The sequence below is a fragment of the Saimiri boliviensis genome, chromosome 13, assembly GCF_048565385.1.
Source record: "Saimiri boliviensis isolate mSaiBol1 chromosome 13, mSaiBol1.pri, whole genome shotgun sequence".
Lineage (NCBI taxonomy): Eukaryota > Metazoa > Chordata > Mammalia > Primates > Cebidae > Saimiri > Saimiri boliviensis.
Window position 1 is genome coordinate 87,934,964 of NC_133461.1, and position 27,334 is coordinate 87,962,297.

Genomic DNA, 27,334 nt, shown 5'->3' on the forward strand with positions numbered 1-27,334 from the left:
ATCTATTTCTTCTTTCATGTTCTTTAATATTTATTGTTCATATTTAGACACTGTAATGTTTGTACATATATATTTGCAATTTTATGTCCTCTTGACAAATCACCCCCTTTACTATTAAATGATGCCTTTCTTTGTCTCTTGTAACCATTTTTGACATAGATTCTATTTTATCTGATGTAAGTATTGCCATCTCTGCTCTCTTTTGGTTACTATTTGCATGGAATATCTTCTTCTATCCCTTCACCTTTAGCCTATGTATGTCCTTAAAGATAAAATTGATTTTTTGTAAGCAGGTATAAAATATTTTTTCAAAGAGAAACTCAAGTTATATAACAAACATACAGGTATACCAAATATGATGTGTACACCTAGAAGTGAGGTATTGGGAAAGTAGAGAATTAGAGTAGAGATAGAGATGAAGGAAAAACCTAAAATAATACAGACAAATGTAAAATGTATCATTAATTAGACATGTGATTATCTCACTTCTCTGCACTTAAGAACTAATAGGAAGAGAAACTGTGAGTCATGGAGAAATAAATAGAGGACTTACTTGAGAGAGTAAGTCATACTTACTTAAGAGAATACATATGGTGACTAGTAAGACGAATAAAAGTGATGAATGCTTGAAATAGCTGATTTGGGTCAAGTACAAGCATTACCAGGGAGTCTTGAGAACTGGTATAAATTAACTGTGGCCCCAGCCTGCATAGTTGTGGACTTTTCTAGAGAAACACTGGACTGCTTGATACAGGAATGAGGATGGAAGATGTTTGGAGATATCCAGGATGGAGGGATTTCAACTGAGTCTGAAGACAGGGAGATGGACCTGTTGAGATGCAGATAAGAGAGTGCAGAACTGATCAGGGGGTATGGAGAGAACCTATGATGGTGTCTGGTTCTTATTGGGCAATAGCTTGCCTCAGCATGAAGAATGGGGAAGTAGCTAATCCTAACAGCTTTGGTCCAAATAACCTCCCAAGCTAGGAGGGTAGAAATGAAGTCTAATATAAAACACACTGAAGCTGGATCAACAAAGTGAACTTGAAATATTCACCAAATCAAGAAAAGTGGGACCTGAGAATTCTAAAAGCAGGGTCACCAAAACCATTAGTCTAGAAACACAAAGATTCTGGTCAGACACAGGTGATCTTGGTGGGATTTCAATAGGAATCAATCAGACTCAGAACTGCAGTGACTCCCAAGTGGGTAACAACTCACTAGTGTTTTCATTTCACCAAACATCAGAGGTATGTGTGTGCTGGAGATAAGGAGATGGTGTGAAAGGAGAAAGGAAAATCCTAGGAGGCTAAGGATACTCATGGGAGATTAGTTTTTGCAAGGGAAAGGCAGGCTGATGTAATAAAATAGGTTGTTCTTTTTCTAGATTTTCATATACTGAACTGGAAGTGATAGAGATGAATAACCTGATTCACTGAGGAATATGTCAACTCCTGGATCTGGGGCTACACTATAAATTTTCTAGTTCTTGAACACACAGATTCAAAATGAGGTCTGGTGAATGGACAAATCAACTCTTTCTCATGATTTTCGATAATGTATGTTCTCAAAGCATCATTCTGTTTCTCTTTGTTTGCAGATCTTTTAAATGTTGAAGTAAAAGTAGGGACATCAAGGTATGATGAATCACTAGAATATCTAAAGATCTCTGCTTCTGTTGATAGCAAAAAGGTTTACTCAGTCATATGGTTTGGATCTGTGTCCCCACATAAATCTCATGTTGAATTGTAATCCCCAATGTTGGAAGTGGGGTCTGGTGGGAGGTGATTGGATCATGGGAGCAGATTTCCCTCTTTGGTGCTGTTCTCATGATAGAGTTCTCATGAGATCTGGTTGTTTAAAATAATGTGTGGCACCTCCCCGACTCCCTTTCTTCCTTCTACTCTGGCCATATGAAGTACTCACTTCCCATTTGCCTTCTGCCATATTTGTAAATTTCCTGAGGCCTCCCCACAAGGCCACCATATGCTAGCATCATGCTTCTTGTATAGTGAGCCGATTACAGCTCCTTTCTTCATAAATTACCCAGTCTCAGGTATTTCTTTATAGCAATGTGAGAACAAACTAATACACTCAGTTTACTGGAGGCTGCAGAAGTCCTCTGTCTGCCTGTTTATCCATCCATTGATCTGTTCATCCATCCATCCACCCATTCATCCATCCATCCATTTAGCCAGTACTTTCTATGTACATGGTGCTGTTTTTAGCAATTTTATAAATATTAACTCATTAACTCTTTCTAATAACCACATGAGGTATATATTTTTGTTATCCACATTTTATAGATGGGAAGCTGAAACAGAGAGAGATTAAGCACCTTTTCCAAAACACACAGCCAGTAAGCAGTAAGTCAGGACCTGAACCCAGGACATGAAGCACCAGTGTTCATGCTGTTAACCACCACATCATTGGCCATTCTCGGTGACTCTGAAATCGTCTAGGAAGTTATTCAGCTGCTTGCATCCCTGTTCTTCCCAGTGGCTCCTGAGGGCCCTGGAACACTCACCTACGGGCAGGGCAGCTGGTAGGAGGGGCCCTTCTGTGTGCTCACCTATAGGAAGAGCAGCTGGTAGGAGGGGCTCTTCTGTGGATTGCAATTACTCTGTCTTTAGTTCCCACTTGTTCTGTTTTTATCTCCTCTTCTCATCTGCTCCTCCTGTGTGAACAGATGTGTTTCCTCCTTGACTTTCCAGGCCACGGTTTGGAACATGTTTTTCTTAAGTGATCATTTTACAAATGAAAATGTAGTGTACAAGGGTGATGGAGCCAAACTGAGTTCTTCATCTCTCTCTTACCTGCTCATCAGCAGCTCCATCTCCCTGTCTTCAACCTCAGCTAAACCCCCACACCTGGATACTCCCAAACATCTACCATCCTCACTTCTGCACCAGGCAGCCCAGTGCTTCTTTGGAAAAGTCCGCAACTGTATAGGCTGGGGCCACAAATAGGAGCTTGCTTTTCTGAAATCTGAATGGTCATCTTTAAAAAATTTTGTATCTCTCATGCTAAAGTATATCTGTATATAGTCAGGGCAGACTTCCATCTGGCCAATTTAAGAATTTTTATCCTTAACTAAAACCAACTAGTAACCCAAATGCGTGTGTGTGTGTGTGTGTGTGTGTGTGCATGCACACACATATATGTGTGTTTGTGTATGTGTGTGAGGGGTGCATGTGTGTATGTTCCTGTCTTTTAATGTAACTATGACTTTATTCCTGTGTTAAATTGTTTCTACTGAATGTGAAGTTGAAATAAAGGGCTTTTAAACTTGCAGAGCTCCAGAAGAGTTGCTAGTGCATTAACTACAAATGCAAATTAACAGGCCTGCACCATGGGGACCACAGAGGTCATCTGACAAAAGATGAAACTGATTTCCTATATTTATGCATGCTAATAAATCAGTGGGGGAAAACATGCCCCCAGAACAAATTGGCCCTATCAGTTTTTTCAGGCATTTAGGCACTTGCAAAATACCTCCCTTAGCATCTTCATCAAAAAGCTCCAAAGATAAAAATAATAGAAACCTTCCCAGCTTAGTTATCTGCCTTTTTTGTCCTACCTAAAACTACAAGATGGTTGGGCTCAGTGGCTCATGCCTGTAATTCCAGCACTTTGGGAGGCCGAGGTGGGCAGATCACCTGAGGTCGGGAGTTCGAGACCAGCCTGACCAACATGGAGAAGCCCCATCTCTATTAAAAATACAAAATTAGCCGGGTGTGGTGGCACATGCCTATAATCCCAGATACTTGGGAGACTGAGGCAGAAGAATCGCTTGAACCCGGGAGGTGGAGGTTGTGGTGAGCTGAGATGGCGCCATTGCACTCCAGGCTGGGCAACAAGAGTAAAACTCTGTCTCAAAAAATAATAATAATACAAATAAATAAATAAATAAAAACTATAAGATTTCTGAAAATTTAGAATATTTAAGGATGGCTGTATTTTGCACTAATGGTAAAAACCACAATTACTTTTGCACCAACCTAGTAGATATGAGAAAGCTTCAGCTATGGAATCCAGTATTATTGATGGTTATCAGTTGCTCTGTGTTCCTGCCTTTTGCAAGTTTTGCTGGGCAAGTGTAATTCTTTCTTAAAGGAAACATTTAATCTCCCAGATGCCACTGCGGTCTTGAAACAGAGCAGATAAGCTTCATCAAGAACTATTTAGTAATGACTCTGTGTTCCAGCACGTCTCGACTGTAACACAGCTCCTCAAACCATTTGTAATTTGGGGATGGTTGCAAGTCTATTTCACATCAAACAATTAGAATAATTTAACCAGGATTATAACCAAATCCTCAGTGATATGATTCAGACTCAGTTCAGTGTGATTTCCAGAAGGATGAGAAGGGTCAGAGAAGACTGAGCTAGCCTGGGAGGAATTTGTAGGTAAGTGAAACTGACGCTGGGTCTTGAGGATGGACATGCTTTGAAAGGAAGTGAAGATCATTTCCTCTGAGCCATAGTTAGGAGAAGAGAAGGAACACTTTGGTGCTTTGGAGAAAATCAGAAAACAAAGACGAACCTTAGAACAGAGAATTTAGGTGGGTAAGTAGCAGTATATTAACCAAAGTGGCGACACTTTGTTTCCTAAACAGAAATCTAGGAATTTGTTGGAATGTGTACAATGAAACAAATAGACTATAAGGGAAAGATTTGAAATTGAGATTGTCAAAGAAAATCTGAGATATGTGTTTCTGTCACTACAGAGGACCTGAGCCAATCCAATATGGTGGCCAAGCTAGAGAGAATCCTTATATGAGTGCCAGGTAGGACTCTTATAGGGTCATCCATCATTATGAGAACAGGATTTTAGAAAGATTTTGAGTCAGGATGCTGTTACCAAGGTTGCAAATATCTCTGAAGATGTGGATTGCCGGATGTGGTGGCTCACACCTGTAATCCCAGTTCTTTGAAAGGCCAAAGCAGGTGGATGACTTGAGCTCAGGAGTTCGAGACCAGTCTGGTAAAAATGGCAAAACCCTGTCTCTATTAAAAATACAAAAATTAGCCGGGTTTGGTGGCGTGCACCTGTAGTCACAGTCACACAGGAGGCTGAGGCATGAGAATCTCTTGAAACTGGAGTGCCGCTGCACTCCAGCCTGAGTGATAAGAGTGAGATTTTGTTTCAAAAAATAAAAAAGATGTGGATTGATATCTTACTAGAAGAGCTTGATAAATATTTTTCTTCCAGGTCTGTAGGTTTGTCAAAGCACAGGGATCTTGTCAGCTCTGTTAATAGTTGTATCCCCAACACCTGACAGCACTTGGCAGAGTAGGCTTAATGCTGAAAAGGCTGAGAAAGGTACTCAGGAGAGACAAGAAGGAGGATACGCTGCAGGTAATACAGGCATACAATAAATTAAAAACAGGTTGTTCTTATCCACCAAGAAAACGTGAATTGTTTAATGGTTTTGACTTCAGTAACTGGCTACATAGTAGAGAATAAATGTAGAAAAACAATGTATTTGAGAGTATATTTGAATTGCTTTGAATCACAGAGCCCAATAAAACAATTGGAGATTAAAAGCTGCAGGTCAGAGAGGCAGAGCTGTCCCTGTTTCCTGTGCTTTTACAGGAAGTGCATTTTATAGAAAAGTCAGAGAGGAACTAAGGGAAACAGAGCTCTGAGCTGGTGAATTCACAGCAGCCTGGTGAAGCATTTCGGCTGCCTCTGAAGCTGGCCCTTCACACCCAAGGCTGCTTTTTTGGGACCTTGAAGTCAGTGCCCCAGCTGGTTGCAAGGCCTGGGGAGGCCCCACTGAAGAGGACGGCACCACGGGCCTGAGTCTAGAATGGTAAGAGGTTCTCAGTCTTTGATTGAGACATTTGTTGGTTGTTTGAGTCTAAACCCAATCTTTTCCCTTCTTCTTCATAATTGAAAAAAAACGTGTACAGACTTTTTAAAAACTTGTTCGTGCTTTTAGAGCATTCATTTGATTCTCTAAAGCTTTCCTTTAGATCTTCTCCAGATCATTACTAAACTTACTAGTGTAATTGACCAATCCCAAGACCTGGTGGTGTGACGGTGTGCTGGGATTTAGAGAGCCGGTCTAAAACTGCACGCTGGCACTATGTGGGTTTTCACAGGTTCCGCCCCAGTGGCAGAAAGCTCTCAGCCAAATGTATGTGAACCAAACAAAAGTCAGGGGCAGTGAGAATCAAAATTGGCTTCAATCATACTCTGAATATTGCTGTCATATGAGGATTCCAGCAGCCATGCAAAGTCTGAGATCCGTTTTGTGCTGCTCACTGGGGCCCAGTATCCGTTAAGGATTGTGGACATTCTGAACGCTGTCATTCTGCAAGCTCCGGGGGTATTTTTAGACGAGGCTTGTTCCTACAAATGAGGAAGTCTAGCAGATGGCTCTTCCGGCTGGAGTCTTTTTTTCCAGCTTTCCACCAACATAGTATGGAGACCACTCTGGAAAGACCTCTCTCTCTAAGGACAATGGAGGGAAAAGCTATTCTCAAAACACTGGGCAGCAGCTGCAGGGCTGGGGCTCTGAGAACCCTGTGCCAGTGGCTCATACATTTCACCCTGTCCACCCAGACTCTATGTAATTAATCAAACAGTGGGAGGCAGAAAGGAAGCTTGAGGTTAAGCACGAGTGGTCTTTTATCACACTACGTGAGCGAAGACATCTGTGGAGATGCACTCTCACTGTAGCCGATAAGAATGTGGTATTCGCTAACCAGAGAGAAAAGACTGGAGCATGTGGTTTTTGTCCGTGGAAGTATTTTATAGATGGTTTGCACCAGTTTTGTGAAAGACAGATCAAATTATTATTAATGAGGGAAAAGTGCCTTTAAAAAACTAAGTAGTCTTGCTATACTGTGTTGAGTACACTCGGCGTCATTTGGCCTCACATCTGATAGAAGAATCCTTTAGGGCTCAGAAAAGTCACCTTTGCAATAGAAAGCGTTTTCCAGGGATTCTCCCTTAAGAAGTCTATTTTACACACAGTGTAAAGACACAAAAACAACTTGATTGTAAGTCTGTGCTTTGATGGCAAGCTTCCCTTTCATTTTTAAATTTGATGTGGTTTTGCTCATGCCCTAGTTAAAGTGGCGATTTTCAAAAAGTACAGATTGTACAGGTTTCCAGGGCAGAGGCTTTTTAATGCAGTTCATAGGAAAGAATCATCAGTCCTAAGGTTTTGCTTTGTTTTATTTTATTTTATTTTTAAGTGGTTATTTTGAGAGCACACATTTTATTATGTGCTCATATATATATATATATATATATATATATATATATATATAATTGTATGTTTTTAAACTGTATATAAATGGCATCACACTTTAATTGAGCCTTTTGTAAACAACAGATCAATAGAGTCTTGCTCTGTCAGCCAGGCTGGAGTGCAGTGGTGCCATCTCAGCTTACTGCAACCTCCATCTCCCAGGTCTGAGTGATTCTCCTGCATTAGTCTCCTGAGTAGCTGGGACTACGGCTGTGTACCACCATGCCCGGCTAATTTTTTTGGTTGGTTTTTAGTGGAGATGGGGTTTCACCATGTTGGCCAGGGTGATCTCGAACTGGCCTCAGGTGATCCACCTGCCAATGCCTCCCAAAGTGCTGGGATTACAGGAGTAAGCCACCGCACCCAGCCTTAAGATTTTGCTGTTAAGCAAAAGGATTACCCACGTGTGTGTTAGACGTTATATCCCCATCTACAACGGAGCTTTCTAAATGCCTACTGGTTTTCTCTTTCTTTTTTTTTTTTTTTTTTTTTTTGTAAAGACAGGGTCTCACTGTGTTCCTTAGGCTGGTCTCAAACTTCCAGGCTCAAGTGATCCTCCAACCTCAGCCTCTTAAAGTGCTGGAATTACAGGGTTGGGCCACCATGCCTGGTCATCTATTGGGTTTTAGTGACCTGGTAGGAACCTGGATTTCTCGAGCTTTTCCAGTAGAGAAGCAGCAGTTAGATCCCAAAAGCAATGAAAATTCCACTTGTGACTTAGAAAATAAGATTTACTGAAGTCCACTTTGGGAGACTCCCTTCCTCCCTAACACACACACACACACACACACACACACACACACACATATACACACACACACATACACACACACACACCCTGCAGATAATTTATTCTGTAGTCACAGGGATAGACTGATTTTGTCTGTATTCACTTGATGAGAGTTTTGACAGCAATGACTTCTGCCTCTTAGTAACTATAGACAGAAGAATTAACTCCAAATTCTTAGAAGAGTAGTTGAGTCTATGATGCAACTGTTTCCAGCCACGAGGGTGCTCTGTGGTGGAACTAACCCTCGTAGAGACTGTCTGTTCCTGCTGTGGGGTCTGATGGAAATCTCACTGTGTTATTTTGTGTGGCTCTTGCCTCTCGGAGGCTCAAACACAGATCAATACGAGTAGCCACCCCCTGTCTTCACTCAGGCCCTTGTGATTTGCTTTCTTACTAGAAATGCTCATTTTCAGTGTATCAAATATTCCACACATGCAGGTGTTCCCTAAGATTTTTCAAATATTAACATTTTGCCATTCGCTTTCAATTTTTTTAAAAATAAAATATTATTGCTACAGTGGAAGATCCCTCCCTATTCAGTTTCCATTTCAACTTCCATTGCTACCCAGAGCAATCACTGTCTTGAAGTTGATGAGTAGCATTTACATTTTATTATGTGCTCAAAAAAATATATATATATCGTTATATGTTTTTAAGCTGTATATAAATGACATCACACTTTAATTGAGCCATTTACAAATTACTTTTAATACTCAGCATTTTAATAATTTTTTTCATATTGCTATGTTAAAATCCAGTTCACTTTTTTGACTGCTATAAAGTATCCCACTAAAAGACTATACCATACATTTTTCATTCCTTTGTTGAAGCACAGTTCGTTTGCAAGGTTGTTTGCTATTTGTAACATTGCGAACATCTTTCTCCACTTATAAGAGTTTCTTTAGATCTGTACTGCACAGTATGGTAGTCACTAGCTTAAAGTGTGGTTAGTCAGGGCCGGGCGCAGTGGCTCACGCCTGTAATCCCAGCACTTTGGGAGGCCAAGGCAGGCGGATCACAATGTCAGGAATTCAAGACCAGCATGATTAACATGTTGAAACCCTGTCTCTACTAAAAGTACAAAAGTTAGCTGGGTGTGGTGATGGGCACCTGTAATTCCAGCTACTTGGGAGGCTGAGAAAGGAGAATCTCTTGAACTGGGAGGCGAAGTTTGCAGTGAGCCGAGATAACGCCACTGCACTGCACTCCAGCCTGGGCTACAAAGTTAGACTTGGTCTCAAAAAAAAAAAATGTGGTTAGTCGGAATTGCAATGTGCATAAATATAAAATGTATGTCACATTTTAAAACTTAGAATGAAAAAATGGAATATCTCATTAATAATTGATATGTTATACTGATTTCAGGTTAAAATGACAATCTTTTGCATATATTATGTTAAATACAATATATTACTAAAATTATTTTTCCCGTTTATTTTACATTTTTAAAATGTGGCTACTAGAAAATTTAAAATTAGATATATGGCTTGCATTATATTTCTCTTGGACAAGACTGGTCAAGACCAGGAGTCAGTAATTGATTGCCCACATGCCAGCCATCTGTTTTTGTAAATAAAGCTTTATTAGAAAACATGCCACTAATTTGTATGGTGGCCTTCCAGCTACAATAGCAGTGTTATGTAGTTGCAACAGAGTCCGTATGGTTCATGAGCCTAAATTATTTACCATCTGGCCTTTTAAGAAAAAAGTTTGTTGACTCGTATTCTAGAGCAGTAATTTTTAACCTTTTTTAAAAAAACCATGACCCACAGTAAGAAACATATTTAATATCATGACCCAACAAACACACATATCTGAAACAAAAATTTTTCAAAACAAAGTTTCACAAATCCTTTCTATGTATTTTCATATTTTCTATTCTATTTTGTTAAAATAAACTGTTGGTCAGTAAACTGCTAGTGACCCACTAAAATGACCTAGGCATTCATTCATTACTAGTTATCTGAGTGGCACTGCTCAAGGATATATATCCAAAAATAGAGTAACTGGATTATAGGAATGTGTGTATTTAAGCTTATAAGATTAATCACATTGTTGTCCTGTGTGTGAGTTTACCAATCTACAGTCTCACAAACAGTGTAGGAGAGTTTCTATCTCCCTATATCTTTAGCAAAACCTGATCTTGCCAGTCCTATCTGATGGGTATGAAATAAAATTTTGTTTTATTTATAATCAGATCGTTCACAAATGTAATCATCTTTTCATGTGTTGAGTGGCCTTTCATGTTCCATTTGTGAGTTGCTGGTTCATTTCCATTGCCCTTTTAAAAATAGAGTCGTTTGTCTGTTTCTTAGATTTATAGACACTTTTTCTATTCTGTATACCAATACTCTTATTAGTTATGTGGGTTGCAAAGATGTGAGTTGGCCACTCCAAGGATTGTCTTATTGATTTTCTTTGTTTTAGACAGAGTTTTACTCTATCGCCAGTCTGGAGTGCAGTGACACATTCTTGGCTCACTGCAACCTCTGGGGTTCAGTTGATTCTCCTGCCTCAGCCTCCCAAGTAGCTGGGACTACACGTATGCACCACCACATCCACATAATTTTTGTATTTTTAGTAGAGATAGGGTTTCACCATGTTGACCAGTATGGTCTTGATCTCTTGACCTCGTGATCTGCCCACCTTGGCCTCCCAGAGTGGTGGGATTACAGGCGTAAGCCACCACACCTGACCCTTTTTTGCTTTTTAATGGTGCCTTTTATTTTATCAGGCAGAAGTTTTAAATTTTAAAATAGATTTATCTATCTTTTTCTTTATATTGCTATTTTTTAACTCTTATTTTAAAAATTGTTTCATACTCCAAGGTCACAAAGTTCTCTCTGCTATTTTTTCTGATGAATTTAAAATTTAGTGGGTGTTTCTTTTCTGTTGAAACTTTGTGTTTCTATATAGTATGAGATATGTCTCTACTTTCTTTTTTCTTCATAACGTGTGTGTGTGTGTGTGTGTGTGTGTGTGTATATTTTTGAGATACTGTTTCACTGTCACCTAGGCTGGAGTGCAGTGGCACCATCGTGACTCACTACAACCTCTGCCTCCTGGGTTTAAGTGATTCTACTCTCTCAGTCTCCCAAATAGCTGGGATTACAGGCATGTGCTACTATGCCCAGCTAAGCTTTTGTATTATTAGTAGAGAGGGGTTGACCTGTTGGCCAGGCTGGTCTCAAACTCCTGATCTCAGGTGATCCACCCACCTTGGCCTCCAAAAGTTCTGGGATTACAAGAGGGAGCCACCACGCCCAGCATCATTTTATAATTCTAATTTAACCTTTATACCCAAATTGGACAAGGACAGGACAAGAAAGAAAAATTATGGGCTAACCTGTATTTGAATGAAAATGTAAAAATCCTAAATATTAGTAAAACTGAATCCAATAATATATAGTAAAATAAGTTCATTCAACATGTGCAAGCATGGCTTAATTAAGAAAAGCTATTAACATAACTCATCACATTCACAGAGTAAAGGAGAAACATGATACAATTTTTTCCCATAGATGTAGAAAAGACATGTGATAAACCCTAATAAACACAAAATGATTGTAAAATACAAAACTCCTAGAAAACCTGAAATAGAAATAAACATCCTGACCCTGATAAAGAGCATCTACCAAAACCTATAGCAAACATACACTTAGTATTAAAGCGTCCCTTGTACTGCCTATGTGTGGAGTTCCCTCTTTGTATCTGGCACCTGAGAATTTTTCTTTATTTTAGTCTTGGCTGTTACTTTAAGTATTGTGTGTGTGCATATGTATATGAATATATATATGCTCATACATACACATATTTATGTATTTTTTAGTTTTGTCTATCTCCATACATTTTATGAAGTTTGTGGAATGGGAAACTGTGTCAGCTCCATAGCTATGGTGTTAGAGTTTCTCCCTTAGTGATTTTCTGGGCCTGAAGATCAAGAAACTCTAGAGACCACTTTGGATGGGGGCAAAGTAGTGGGATAGCCACAGAGCTGGCTTCTCTCCTAGACTGAGGATTTGTTATGCGTAACTTTATATCCTGGCTTCCCTTGGAGAAAACTATTAGTGATTGATCTGATGTGGATATAAGAATATTGTAAGAAACTGTCTTTGATTTTATTTTTCCAGGAGGTTAGATAAAGATCAGCTGCTGCCATAGCATTTCCTAAGGAACTGATATTTTCAAGATTCCCACAGCGATACTGAGATACAAAGATGAAGATTAGTCGTAATGTTGCCGTCACTGTCACACTTTATTTGACAGCTTTAAAACATTTTTTAAAGGTGATTCTAAGGATTGGGAGTGGGGAGAGGGACGTGTTTTCTAAGGACCACTTTTTGTGATAGCAAACAAACTTTAAACTCTTCTGTTAATAAACAAGGGATTCCCGTGACTATGAAAGTTAAAATAGGGCCTGGCAATGTAGAACACAAAGAACAGCCAATACATTCCTGACTGTAAGGTCAAGTTCATTACGTAAGAGAGTTCTGATGCCAAATCAATACTGTATTGTGTGTTTACCAAAGCAGATATTGTGATATGGATCTGCTGTAGTAGGAACAGGAATGTCATCAGGAAATATTAGTTCAGACAAATGTGGGTTTCCACCAGCAGGGAAAGAACCGGACCTAGTGTGATCTGTCTCCCTTCACAGTGGTAATGTCAGGTCAGAAGTGAATATTCATGTGGCCCTTGGAAAGTGAGAAGGAGAAATCAATAAGCTAAACACCTAACCTAATAATAGACTGTTTTCTCCAATGTGAGTGATTTTCTCTTGAAGTTGGTATTTCTATCCTTGATCTGTTGGTGATGCTATTTAGAGATACAACGAAAGATTTCATAGAAAAGCAAAAGGTAGATTCCATTGTTCCGGAATATTGGTTATGTCAACTTGGTTCTATCTAAGCATGTCACTGGAAGTCTGGTTCACATTTAAAGTTTTCCTTAATTCCAAGAAACATTCTAGACCCTTTGAAGCTTTGGCAAAAGAGTACCAGGCAAAAAAAAAAAAAAAAAAAAAAAAAATCCCACTTTTAAAGGCCTAGTTTGCAATTCATTTGTCCTGGAATCTTGCAAAAACAACCCAACCTTTGTATATCTCTATACATTGGTGTGTATGATAATGTTTTGATTTCTATACATTGGTGTGTATGATTTTTTTAATTTCTATACATCAGTGTGTATGATAATGTTTTTATTATTTTTTGTAGAGATTTTACACAGGATATAATAGGTGACACAAATGTTTTGGCAGATGGGGTCAGAATATGGAAGCAATTCCTTCCATATAAGAATTCTTGCTCTTGTTTAAATTTAATAATCACTTCTCCTAACCACACTCAGGAAATCTCCTGTCATTCATGTGCTGCATAAGGTTCCAGAAGAACCCCTCTACTGTCTCCCTAAAATCTTTTTTTATTTAATAAACTTGTTGACATTGGCCAGGTTTCAAGAGTGTAGTAGGTTCATGATCCATCAGCCTGGTTTCTGAATGGAACCCAAATGAGTTATTTGTATTGTTTGTTCCTACCTTTTCCAGGCACCTTTTAAAAATGAACAAGAGCAGCTCTGATTTGGAAAAAGTGAGCCAGGGCTCTGCAGAGAGCCTCAGTCCATCCTTCAGGGGTGTCCACGTCAGCTTCACCACCGGCTCCACAGACAGCTTGGCCTCAGACTCCAGGACCTGCAGTGATGGAGGTAACAAACTTGATCTTGACCAAGAGGCTTAGATTCTGCTGGACCTACAGGCCAGTCCTGGGTTGCTTGCAGGATTTGAAAGGGCTGAGCAAGGGCTTGGTCCTGCTCTCTCCATGAAGTAGACTTTTCCAAGGAGCTGTTGAAGTCAGTTACCTACTGAATATATGGCAAGCCAGCCCATTCATATTGCTTTATCTAAATGATAAGTGTGTGGACATGGCAACATGGTGAGACAAAGATGAGGTTGAAAATTGCCTGCTTTCCTGGGTAAGGAACCATCTATGTTCCGGTCTGCTTTCTATTTTTGTCCTCAGGATTAGTCCTAAGCCACGCATTCTCACCATCTCTTTCTCTCTCCTTTGCATGTACCTGTGTAAGTACACACATGCACTTACTGAACACAGCAGATGTTTACATAATGTTGGCTGAATTAAGCCTGAAGACTTCATTAGGCCACCATCTAGCCTACTTTTTGGATTAAGTTCTAAGGCCTGTGGGTGGATATGTCTTCCGTCGGGAATGTCCCTAAAAAGGAACTCTTGTTTTTCCATAGTTGTGACCTGGATGGGTCACATTTAAAACCTCTCACTCTTTCAACATTCTTTGTGCATGTGTCCTCTCCTGTATTTCTCTTAGACATGCGTTAGCCTGTTGGATTTAGACTTGTACCCACATGACTTCCTTTCTCACTCCTGTGGGAGTATTTCTTCTCAGTAGACAATGACATGGTAGAGGGTTCCACTATAAATTTACTGTCAGCAACATTTTTCTACCTAAATGATAAGTACAGGCTAAGACAAAAGTGTGTGTTCTGATAAACTCTTACTTAAAAACAGGAAATATCTTCGTCTTTATTTAGAAGGAATGTAGCAACAACAGATTTTCTTTTACTGTAGATTTTTCTAGGCTCTTATCTTCTCCCTTTTCCCAGCCCTTTGTACAACAAATTTTAAAAGGCAGATTATTTCAGACAGGGCAAGACATCTCGACCACAAGCCCCTGTGCTGGTTAGCTCTGATCAACTCACTTGGAGACTGTAACCAGGTCTCGGGAGTGATCTACAGTGAACCATCAGCCACCAGCCAGCGGGTGTCAGGAGAACTGGACTTCATGCCTTCACCACCTTGTTTCCCAGAACCAGTAAATCATGATGAACCCTCGCAGGGTTCCTAAGAACTTACTAGGAAAGATAAGGTTAAAACACATGACAAGTTGGTGGGTGGGATAAGGTAGGAAATTGAGCAGCCCAGAAGATGAGTGCTTCTTATAAAGCCTTCCAGAAGAGAGAAAAATCAGTGAAGTCTGATGGAGGGTTTGGAGAAGGTGTTATGGGAACATGGGACTTAGAGATTATGTCTGAAATGTGGTCAGAATTGGGGAGGTAACCGGTAAAGAGGAGAGGGCTTTCCAAGTTCAGAAAACAATAAAAGAGAAACAAAGCCACAGGGATGGCAGTGTATATGGAAGAAGGATGAGACCAGTCTGACACACTTCAACAGCCATCGGCAAGGGGAAATGGGACATAAGCTTGGTGGGAAGCAGGGGCTCAGTTAAACATGGCTCTCACAGCAGTCTGTGCAGGTGGGAGACAGAGAGCTGCTGGAGGTTTGTGAATTCAATGGGGAAACCTCTTCAAACATTTTCTCATATTCGTTTCTGAATAGCATGAATTAAAATGAATATATTGCCATGGTATTCCTTTATCACAAGCTAGTTGTTCAGTGGAAATGCCCTTCAAAACTTGGACTCCCAGGTCAACAAGAAGATATGTACCTTGTCAGTGGACTCTGGCCCCTGAGAGCCAGCCATTTCTGTCTGTGTTCCTGGGCTTGGCTCTGTACCCGGAACCATATTTTGAAACTGGCGAGAGACCAAAGGCATGACATTCTCTCTCTCTCTCTCTCTGTCTTTCTCTCTTTCTGTCTCTCACTCTGTCTTCTTTTTGGCATCTTTTAAACATTAATCATTAATCTGGAGAATATACAGAACCACTGGTCATATAATATGATAAATCCTTCATTCACTTCTCACCACTTACCAAGGCAGCTTAAATCTGTTATTGTACACTTATCTTACAATCCCATGGGTCCTTAACTCACTTTTATCTTGTAACTGAAATATTTACCCATTGCAACTTTGGTGACTGTTAGGCATGACAGAATGGATCCAAATAGAAAGCAGAACCAGTTTATACTGAAGTTCTTTGAAAATTGACTGCATTGTCTGCCTTTTGAAGATTATACATTAAGCCAAAAGACACCATTAGACTCTACATTTATTTTGTCAGTAAGAATCTGCTAGTGAAAACTGTGCATTTCATTGACTTTTTTCATACACAGCGTAGGCTGGCCTGAATGAGCTGAGGAAAAAGTCATTCCAGGACATCTTGGAATTGTATCAGGGTTAATGGCTATAGTTAGTGATTTAGGTTTTATGCCCCCCACAATCCCCCCACAAGAACAGGTTTAAGTTGTATAAGGAAAACCTAATAGAAATCTCTAACTTCGTTACATTTTTTAAACAGATGTTTACTCTAAATGTTACAGTGGCAAAATGCCTCTTTTGTATCAATGTTAATTTCACCTCTTTATACTTGTATCGGATTTCATATTCCTCCAGTGCATCTGTTATCCCATTTGTCCAATTCAATTGAACAGCCAATCAACTCAGTGCAAGGAAAATTTGTCAAAGCAGTTGTTTGGTTTATGCTTGGTTTGGGGACAGGCTGCATGTGTCAGGACAGATCCGTGAAGGCTGCCAAGGGGAAGATTTCTGTAGGGAATGAACAGGTTGGATGTGTGAGGGAAATGATGATCAGAAATGGTCATCAGGAGACCCTTTTGCTTTAAGTGGTTACTTGTAAATATGCAAACCTAATGTCTCATTGAGATCATTTCCCTCTTTGATGTAGGATAACATTAAAATTCAATTCAGCAGTTCAGCAAACATTTCTGAATGCCAGGAGATTAGGGAGATTAGAGAGTTCTCTGTTGAACTGAAACCGTTAGCACCAGCAATAGATAAGAGATCTGAAAATACGGTTCGTATAGATATTCTCACTCACATGACTACATGTACCAGGGCGGTGATATCATTCTTATTTTTATAGCTGGCAAACCAGAGATACAGGACACGAGTTAAATATATTGACACTAGTCAGTCAGCTTGTTTTTCTCAACAAGCTACTACTGGCAAATTTTTAAAATGTGTATATTAATTCAGTCATTCATTTTATAGATATTGTTGAGTACAAACTCTGTGCTTAGTACAATTCTAGATGCTGAAGTTTCAGCAATGGAAATGATTCCCAGTCCCTTCAAGGGGCTTACATTCTGGTAGGGAGAGAGAGACAATAAGAAAGATAAGATGTAAAGTAGCTGCTGGTCACAGGGCAGTGAGTGCTGGGAGAAAAATCAGGCCAGAAGCAGGGTGAAGAGGGGTGGGAGTGCCTCAAAGGAAAAGACATTTATTTTTTAAAATTTCCTGTGGCCTGAGCTATAATATCACTGAAGTAAAGCTTCAACTTAATTTAAACCTTCCCCATTAAACTGAATTTTAAAACATATGTTATTGCTCCGATAAAGTTAATACTTTTTTTTTTTTTTATTGTACTTTAGGTTCTGGGGTACATGTGCAGATCATGCAGGGTTGTTGCACAGGTACACACATGGCAAGGTGGTTTGCTGCCTCCATCCCCCGTCACCTTTATCTGGCATTTCTCTTTCTCCCCATGTTATCCCTCCCCAACCTCCCCACTCACCGCTGTCCTTCCCCTAGCCACCCCCTCAACAGACCCCAGTGTGTGATACTCTCCTCCCTGTGTCCATGTGTTAAGTTAATACACTTTTAATAAGAATTCAAACAACGTAGAAAGGCATAAAATGAAAAGTCAGTTTTCTGACACCCCATTCCCAGCTCCTACCACAACTTTTAAGATTTTTTTCTGTATCATCCCCAAAATGGGTATCCATATGTCAAATAGAAAATTCAGTTCTAGACATTTTTGCACTTAGAGCTTGAGGCCTTTCCAATCAGAACCCCTAGGACTGCCCCACTTTTCAAAATTGCTGCTTATTTTTTCATTGCATGAATTGGTTATAAATCCTTCTCTTGGTGATACATGTCTAGGTTGATTTCATTGCAAGACTTACAATAAGACTCTGTGCCATACATTGGCATGACTGGGTGAGCAAATCTATAAGATAAATCCTTAGAAGTGGAACTGACGTATCAAACTGTATGTGTATGTTACAGATAATATCAAAGTATCCTCTAAAAACATCAATTTACTTTTCTATTAACAGCATCTAAAAAATGCTTCTTTTTTGGAGACAGAGTCTTGCTCTGTTGCTGAGGCTGGGGTGCAGTGGCGCAATCTCTGCTCGCCGCAAGCTCCACCTCCAGGGATCAAGCAGTTCTCCTGCCTCAGCAGCTAGGACTGCAGGCATGCCACTATGCCTGGCTAATTTTTGTATTTTTAGTAGAGACGGAGTTTCGCCATGTTGGCCAGGCTTGTCTCAAACGCCTGACCTCAAGTGATCTGCTCACCTCGGCCTCCCAAAGTGCTGGGATTATTTGGTATGAGCCACTTCACCTGGCCTGGAAAGTGCTTTGAATTAACTTTTAATTTTACTAACTTGAAAGAAAACCCTTAATGATTATGTTATAACAGGAGATTGAAAGATCACAATTCCAGAACCACATGTGAGCTGTAGGCATGGCATTCAAGGTACCTAGATAGAGCCTGTTTTCCAAAGTGAGACAGAGCTTTCTCTTCTTTTGCATGCAAATCACATTCACATCTTGATTATTGTTTCCTGGGATGATTAAGTGGTCTGGAAAGACTCCTCAGGAATGCCACATTTTCCATCCAGTTGTAAAATGCTAATAACCTGCTTCCAGTTTCAGACCACGTTTATCTTCTTGAAAAAAGCAAAGCATTCTTTAAAATAAAGGCTTTGCTTTTTTTGTTTTTGTTTTTGTTTTTTTTTTTAGACCTAGTCTCACTTGGTTGCCCAGGCTGGAGTATAGTGGTGCAATCTTAGCTCACTGCAACCTTCACCTCCTGGTTCAAGAGATTATTGTGCCTCAGTAGCTGGGATTACAGGCATGCACCACTATACCCAGCTAATTTTTGTATTGTTAGTAGAGACGGGGTTTCAGCATGTTGGCCAGGCTGTTCTGGAACTCCTGACCTCAGATGATCCACCACCTCAGCCTCCCAAAGTGCTGAGATTACAGGCATGAGTCACCGCACCTGCCTGCTTTGCTTTTTGTTTTTGTTTTTTCTGCTAAACTTAATATTGAGCTTGCTCTGTTTGAGGAACCAAACAAGATGTTACAAAGCATTACTTCAGAGGAACAAGTCCACGTGAAACCAAAGCATCCCTCAGCCCCACCCTTCACACTCTCTGATGGAGGAACAGTTAATGGAGGTTGGCAGAAACCTGCATGACAGTCATTTCCTGGGTGATATTGGCAAGGTGCCCATGCAGATTGCTTTAGTTTTCTCACCTCTCACATGAGGGAATTGCACTAGGCCACAGGCCACAGGGTATTGGTGAGGTTTTCTCCATGCAAATTCCACTTGCTTTACCTTACATAAAGTTGGAGAATGGGCAAACACAAAGCTAAGGGTTTGAGGAAACTTATCTGGGACGCTGCCCTTTGCTTCTGCATTTGTTCTGACCCAGCTGCTATCAAACAGCAGAGCTGTGCACAGAAAGAGCCAAAACAGGACTGACCACGTCCTCTGTCAGCTCAGCTCTCATTTTGGCTACAGAGAACAATGCAAGTGCCTATTAAAATCCAGCAAGAAGAGAGGACTCTATAATAAGAAAAACCCCAGAGTACCACGTTTGAACTTCTGGCCTGCATTTCTGCAGAGAGGTTAAGCTGTTCTTCCCAACCACTGAAATCCTGATTTCCCATCTCTGCTTTCAGAATATAATGACACCAAACTTGTGCACCTTCCCTTTTTAAGTGTTTCCCACTAGAAACGCTTTCCCTTTTCTGAAGCACATTCATTAAAGGCGCGCAGGGTGTTTGTTGTACTCTATAGCCAAGAACTTCCTTTAAATGCAGAATTGGAAATTGAAAGGAAAACTTAGGACCTGAGGTTTGGAGCCCTCTGGCCCAATTAGTATCAAAATTATTAAAAACCTACCAGTGAGGCAACTGGAGACGTAGGCCAAGATCCCAGAAAAATGTTCGCCCCTCTTCCCTCCTTTACACCCTTAATTGTAAGGCAGAATTTGGAAGCAGCAATCCAACACTAGCATCAAACCAGAATGTGCTTGAATTAGTCTCCTGTCCCGTTGGATCCAAGTCCTGAGAACAGGGGCTGTCGTCTAAAGTTGTTGAAGATTTTTTAGGCAAACTTTTCCGAACCAGTGGTTTGCCTGTGAATTTGGAACTATTTTAGGTGTCAGGGTATATTTGTTCCCTATTCTTTCCGGCTTTCCTAAATCCAGAGTGTGGCAGCTGCTGCAAACAGTGAGAACATAGCTGCTGTGTTGCCTAAGGCTGTGTTTGCGGAGAGACAGTTCCCCAGGTAAGAGTCAAGAGAATGAGCCAGAGGAGGTCTTTAGGAGTCCCTTCAGATTCCATAGAAGACAGCTGCCATTTGCCATTTGGTGAAGAAATCAGTTTCATCTAGAAGGACCACATGTTAGCATCTATTTCAAAGTAGCCCCAAGAATATTAACAGCTTAGAAGCTATAGGATCCTGAGAGGCCTGGAGTTGGCCTGGAGGTGGTGGGGCAGGAATGGGGGCTCCAAGAGTGAATTCTGGCCTCTTACCAGCTGTCATTCCACACCTGGATAGTTTTAAGGATCTGTAAGCTCAGAGGAAGGATGCATTAGGTTGGAATGTGGTATGCTTGTCAATAGCACCAGGTCCATCTTTTCTAAATACAAATATAACAGCCAGAGTGCGATGGCTCATGCCTGTAATCAATCCCAGCACTTGGTGAGACAGGCGGGTGGATCACCTGAAGGTCAGGAGTTCAAGACCAGCCTGGCCAACATGGTAAAATCCCATCTCTGTTAAAAATACAAAAAATTAGCTGGGTATGGGTATGGTGGCAGGTGCTTGTAATCTTACCTACTCAGGAGGCTGATACAGGAGAACCACTTGAACACAGGAGGCAGAGTTTGCAATGAGCCAAGATTGTACCATTGCACTCCAGCCTTGGCAACAGGAGCAAAAATTTGTCTCAAAAAAAAAAAAAAAAAGAAAAAAGAAATTATAACATGTGTACATAATGCCCAGTTATCCCTCTCAAGTCCACAATGCACGGGAGCTGTACTTCACCTGATGAGGTTTGTGTAGCTACAGACCTTTACTTCTGCTGAGAAGGGCGTGGTTAGGGAAGGTTTGGTTATGCAGTGCTATCTCTGATGAGTATGGGTATAATGCGGTGAGTATTGAGTTTGGTACCGCAAACTTACATCATCTAAGAAATAAAGAAAAATTAGTAAGTGCGTGTGCTAATCCTTGAAGTCAAGCTTCCTTGTGACCCCTTGTCAGATTTACCTAAGTAGTTAAGGGTGTATATCTGATCAAAGTCACTGACCAGCAGCTCCCACAGACAAGCAAGAGGGAACAGTGAAAGGAGAAAATCACTTCTTTCCAGCTGCCTGAACACGCAAAGTGTTTTTTGTGCTGAGACCTACCATACAGTCTAAAGCAGAACCACTTGATTCTCTGGTCACCTAGGGAATTAGAAGTGTTACCGATTATGTTGTTAAAAGATCCCTGGTCTCCTCCCAGATTGGAAAATGTACCAGTGGCAATTTGTGGGAACTAGAGATAGAAGGAAGAACAATTGAAGCAAGATAAGGATCTGCCTAGAGGTATTTTGTTTCAGGGCAACTTTGAGACAAAATGCACGTTTAGAGAGAGTAGCTGAAATTATAGACTATTGGTGTTGCAAGGGGCCTTCACAAAGATGTAATCGGTCATTTTCTAAAGGAGGAAACTTAGGCCGGGCGGGCTGATAGCTGGTGAAGTGTCACTCCACTGCTCACCCTCAAACTGGAGCAGAAGCAGAAAGGGGCATGGTGGTGGCATCAGGGATCCCTGTATTAAAGACAAGGAAGACAAAACCAATAAAGATGGGGAAATAAGCCTAAGGCTTAGAGAGGAGGCTAGCCAGGAAAATTGATCTGTTATGAACCTCCCTGGCTGACTGGACTTGGGATGGGAAGGAGTCCTGACCATAGGCAGGTTGTCCTTGTCTCTGAGGGCACTGATGAAAGCATTGACTAGGGCTCTGATCACACCCCAATCCCATCCCCCACCTTTGACTTCTGCTGTGTTGGTGATAAATTGAGAATCAGATGCCTCAGTGGTGATGGTTTCTGCTGTCTAGAATGTGGCAAGGTCAGGAAGTGGATGTGTGCCCACGGCTCCCAGTCCTCCTGCTCATCAGGCTGGGAGTTTGGTGGCTGAGGCTTACTGTCCTTTGAGAGCCCCGTAAATAGGTGGTCTTGCCCTCCTTTCTTTATCCAGAAGCTGATAAGTGATCATCCTCCTCCTCTCAGCCCCTTCTGCTTGAGGGAGGAGGGAGAGGAAGTGAATCATCTGCTCTAGCCTCCATCTGTCCCTGTGGCTTTCCTGGGGAGCGTGGGATGGGGAGACCTGTGGACTGAAGGGTTTCAGCACCTGCTGAGATCACTGCCATATGGATCTTCCCTCCTCTTGCTCGCTATTTCTTGTGCACTCTTCATTCTGACTACTGAGGGGAGAATTCATGGGCATATAAAACTGACTGGTCCAGACTGCACGACCACTGCTTGATTTATTATTAACTTGAGCCCTCCTGGAAGGCGTATAAATCACGCACTCAGCCTGCTGGCAAGGGCCCCACATGTCACTAGCAGGTGGGCAGGACAACTCCCTATGATCTTAATAAACCACAGGGAAACAAGGATTGCTTACTGCAATGGGGAAGTGGGCAAGGGGAGCTTGAGAAACACCATGCTCCTTCCTGAAACTCTTTTTTCTTGAGACAATCTCACTCTAGCCCAGGTGGGAGTGCGGTGGCACAATCTCAGCTCACTGCAATTTCTGCCTCCCAGGTTCAAGCCATCCTCTCCCCTCAGCCTCCTATCTAGAACTATAGTTGTGTGACACCACACCCAGCTAATTTTTGTATTTTTTTGTAGAGTCAGGGGTTCGATATGTTGCCCAGGCTGGGAACTTCTGAGCTCAAGGGATCCTCCAGCCTCAGCTTCCCAAAGTGCTGAGATTACAGGCATGAATCGCTGCAACCAGCCCCTCTTGAGTCTTATGGCAAATTATACAGCCCGGGTTTAAGTGATTCTCCTGCCTCAGCCTCCCAAGTAACTGGGATTACAGGCATCCACCACCATGCCAGCTAATTTTTGTATTTTTAGTAGAGACAGGGATTTCACCATGTTGGTCAGGCTGGTCTCGAACTCCTGCCCTCAGGTGATTCACCTACGTGGGCCTCCCAAGGTGCTGGTATTACAGGCATGAGCCGCCACATCCAGCCAAAAGGGAGAATTTTGCCATTGGCCAGTGATACCCTCTATAAATCTGACCTTAAAAAAATCCACTGAAACCACACATGTTCAAATTTGTTATTGCTGTTGCAGCATTGTCTGCAAAATATTGTAAACAATTTAAGTGTCCATCAAGAAGGGATGGTTAAATAAATTATGCATATGATGATATACTATGATACATAGTATATCATATTATGTATATGGTGATATACTATGGTAAGACTGTTTAAAATAATTAAATAGATCTGCACATTTGATTTTTAAAAATCTCTGCAGGATGTGAAAGAAAAGCATTATTCCAAACAGTGGCCACTGTTTGATCTCTTCTATGTAAGTGTGTGTGTGTGTGTGTGTGTGTGTGTGTGTGTGTGAAAGTGTATGTGTGAGTGTGTGTGTGTGTGTGAGTGTGTGTGTGTGTGTATGTGTGTGTGTGTGTGTGTGTGTGCCTGCATTGTTTGGATTGCTGAAGAGATGCATGAAACGCTACTGGCAGTGGTTTCCTCTGATAAGAGGGGCTGGGGACTGAGGGACAGGCCAGGAGGAAGACTTGATTGTCAATGTATACCTTTTTTGCGTTTTGATTTTTTCCACTGTGCGTATATTGTCTATCCGAGAAATAGGAAGTAAAATAAAATTAATTGCTTTGATCAAAAAAATAAAAAATAAAGGAACAAACGTCTTCAGGCTCCTGGAATTGAGGGATATCGGCCTTGGCCTGATGGTTTCTGTGTCTCCTCTTCAGGTCCTTCGTCTGAGCTGGCTCACTCGCCCACCAACAGCGGGAAGAAGCTCTTTGCTCCTGTTCCATTTCCTTCAGGCTCCACTGAGGACGTGTCCTCCAGTGGACCCCTGCAGCCCCCTCCGCTCCCCCAGAAAAAGATAGTGAGCCGGGCAGCCTCTTCACCGGATGGCTTCTTCTGGACCCAAGGCTCCCCGAAGCCCCGAACAGCAAGCCCCAAGCTAAACCTAAGCCACTCAGAAACCAACGTCCATGACGAGTCTCACTTTAGCTATTCATTGAGCTCCGGAAACCGCCACCATCCTGTCTTCTCCTCTTCTGAGCCTCTGGAGAAAGCTTTCAAAGGCAGTGGCCACTGGGTTCCAGCAGCAGGGCTATCAGGCAGTAGAAGTGGCTGCGGGAGCCCTGGCCTCCAGTGCAAAGGGGCCCCCTCCGCCTCGTCCTCCCAGCTGAGTGTGTCCAGTCAAGCCTCCACCGGTAGCACCCAGCTTCAGCTGCATGGTCTCCTGAGCAGCATCAGCAGCAAGGAGGGCACCTATGCCAAGCTGGGGGGACTCTACACCCAGTCTCTGGCCCGCCTCGTTGCCAAATGTGAGGACCTCTTTATGGGTGGCCAGAAAAAGGAGCTCCACTTCAATGAGAATAACTGGTCACTCTTCAAGCTGACTTGTAACAAGCCCTGCTGTGACTCGGGGGATGCCATTTATTACTGTGCCACCTGCTCCGAGGACCCCGGCAGCACCTATGCTGTGAAAGTAGGTACCTCTCCCTCCTTCCATTCTGCTGTGCCACTGGCTGGTGCTGGCTTGGGCAGAACTATGGCTTTAGCAAGTCATTTTACCTGTCTGGGCATTAGGAGGGGAGTTCATTCCTAAGCATTCTTTTTTTTTTTTTTTTTTTTTTTTTTTTTTTTGACAGAGTCTTGCTCTGTCACCCAAGTTGGAGTGCAGTGGTGCGATTTTGGCTCACTGCAGCCTCCATCTCCCAGGTTCAAGTGATTCTCCTGCCTCAGCCTCCCAAGTAGCTGGGACTACAGGAGCATGCCATTACGCCCAGCTATTTTTTTTTTTTTTTGTATTTTTAGTAGAGACAGGGTTTCACCGTGTTAGCCAGGATGGTCTCCATCTCCTGATCTCGTGATCTGTCCACCTCAACCTCCCAAAGTGCTGGGATTACAGTATTACAGTCGTGAGCCACTGTGCCTGGCCTTTTTTTTTTTTTTTTTTTTTTTTTTTGAGATGGAGTCCCGCTCTGTTGCCTAGGATGGAGGAGAGTGGCATGATCTTGGCTCACTACAGCCTCCACCTCCCAGGTCAAAGTGATTCTCCTGCCTCAGCCTCCCGAGTAACTGGGATTATCCATGTGCATCACCATGCCCAGCTAATTTTTGTATTTTCAGTAAAGATGGTGTTTCCCCATGTGGGCCAGGCTGGTCTTGAACTCCTGACCTCAGATGATCCACCCACCTTGGCCTCCTGAAGTGCTGGGATTACAGGTGTGAGCCACCGCCCTGGCCCCTAAGCATTCTTTTAACACTTAATGCTCAATGACTTCACTCCCTCTCTCTGCCCAGGACATGGCACAATGAAATTTGTAGTATGAATATATGACATTTTCTGTGCTTTTGGGGATACACATATATGATCTAACTGGGATGAGAAAACAGTTGCTTTTTAGTGCAACAGAGAGTTTATTTATTTATTAACCAGGTTTTTACTGAGTGCCTACTGTATGCCAGGTATTTTGCCACAATCAGAGTATGTAGAGGTGAATATAAGCTTCCTTACAGAGCTTATAATATAGTGAGGGAGATGGATAATGAAGAGCCAGAAGGAACATTCGACCTAAGAATCATCTTGAACAATAATAGTAATAATATTATTTGTGTGAACATTCACTTTACAACCAGACTCTCGGCTGGGAGTATTAACCACATTACCTCTAATCCTAACAGTAATCCTACAGGTTAGGTAGGTTTTACGGATGAGGAATCTGAGGCTCAAAGTAGCTAAGTAATTTGCCCATACCTAGTTGGTGGCTGGAGTAGATTTGAGTTCTGGCATGTCTGTCTCTCCAAAATCTAAGTTATGTCCCTACCAGTTAAGATAAATGAAGTTCAGAGACATTAAGTGATGAGCTCAAGGTAGCACAGCTCTTTAACCTTTGCTGCTGGATCAGGGATGTCCACCCGCACTGCACTGCCCTCTCAGAGCACAGCTCTGTGTGAGCTGGTTGAGTCATCTGCACCCATTTGAGCCACTGGGGTCTCTACTATGCTCTCCAGTCCTTCCTGTGGCCCTATTTCTCATCCTCTTTTGCTGCTCCTTGAATACCTTTTGAGTCCCTGGCCCTTCTATAAATGTAGGCTATTATTGGGAGTAAGGAGGGAAACTCTGAGCTGTCTTCTCTCATCACCTGCCCTAAGACATGACATTGTTTTTATTTTCCAGTTAGAAAAGTATAAAGAATTAGCTAATCTGAAATGGCCTTGAGGGGATAGCTTGCTTACCAGCAATTTTAAAAAATAATATTGTTAGCATTTAAAAAATAATAATATTAAATAATATTTAAGTAATAATACTATTATTACTATTAATAATATTATTCAGTATATTTAAATATATGGTTGGTAGTAATACTAATATTCAGCATATATTATTTATAGTTATTTATTATTTATATATACTGAATAATATTATCAGTAGTAATAGTATTACTATAAATAATATATACCAGGCTGGGCGTGATGGCTCACACCTGTAATCCCTGCATTTTGGGAGTCCTAAGCAGGCAGATGACAAGGTCAGGAGATCAAGACTATCCTGGCCAACATGATGAAACCTGTCTCTACTACAAATACAAAAAATTAGCCCAGCATAGCAGCGCACGCCTGTAGTTTCAGCTATTTGGGAGGCCGAGGCAGGAGAATTGCTTGAATTTGGGAGGCAAAGGCTGCAGTGAGCCGAAATCAGGCCACTACTCTCCAGCCTGGGCAACAAAGTGAGACTCCATCTCAAAATAATAATAATAATAATAATATATACTGAATAATATTCAGTATCAAGAGACAGCTGACCTTTCCATTTTGAGGAGGAAAAAGCCTGGTGGAAGAGGTTGAATCCCTCTCGCCCATGAAATAGAAAGTAAGGTGACCCTTCTGCAAGAAGTAAGGGGACCTTGGGACAAACGGTTTTCTTTTTCACATCCATAAATAATTGTACTGTGCAGCTTGGGTTCTAGGGTCCCGTATAATAACGCAGAATTAGCCATATTCTCTAATAAACAATACAAAAGAAATTTAACT

General features: G+C 41.5%; 1 protein-coding gene across 2 annotated transcripts in view; it reads left to right on the top strand.

Moving 5' to 3' along the window:
- PRAG1 (PEAK1 related, kinase-activating pseudokinase 1) overlaps positions 1–27,334 on the top strand; it is a 60,533-nt gene that overhangs the window by 26,608 nt on the left and 6,591 nt on the right. For both annotated transcript variants that reach the window (XM_039461171.2, XM_074383920.1), the window contains exons 4-5: positions 13,600–13,757; positions 24,034–24,785. In XM_039461171.2, coding sequence (XP_039317105.1) covers positions 13,600–13,757; positions 24,034–24,785 — 910 coding nt within the window. The remainder of the gene's footprint in view (positions 1–13,599; positions 13,758–24,033; positions 24,786–27,334) is intronic.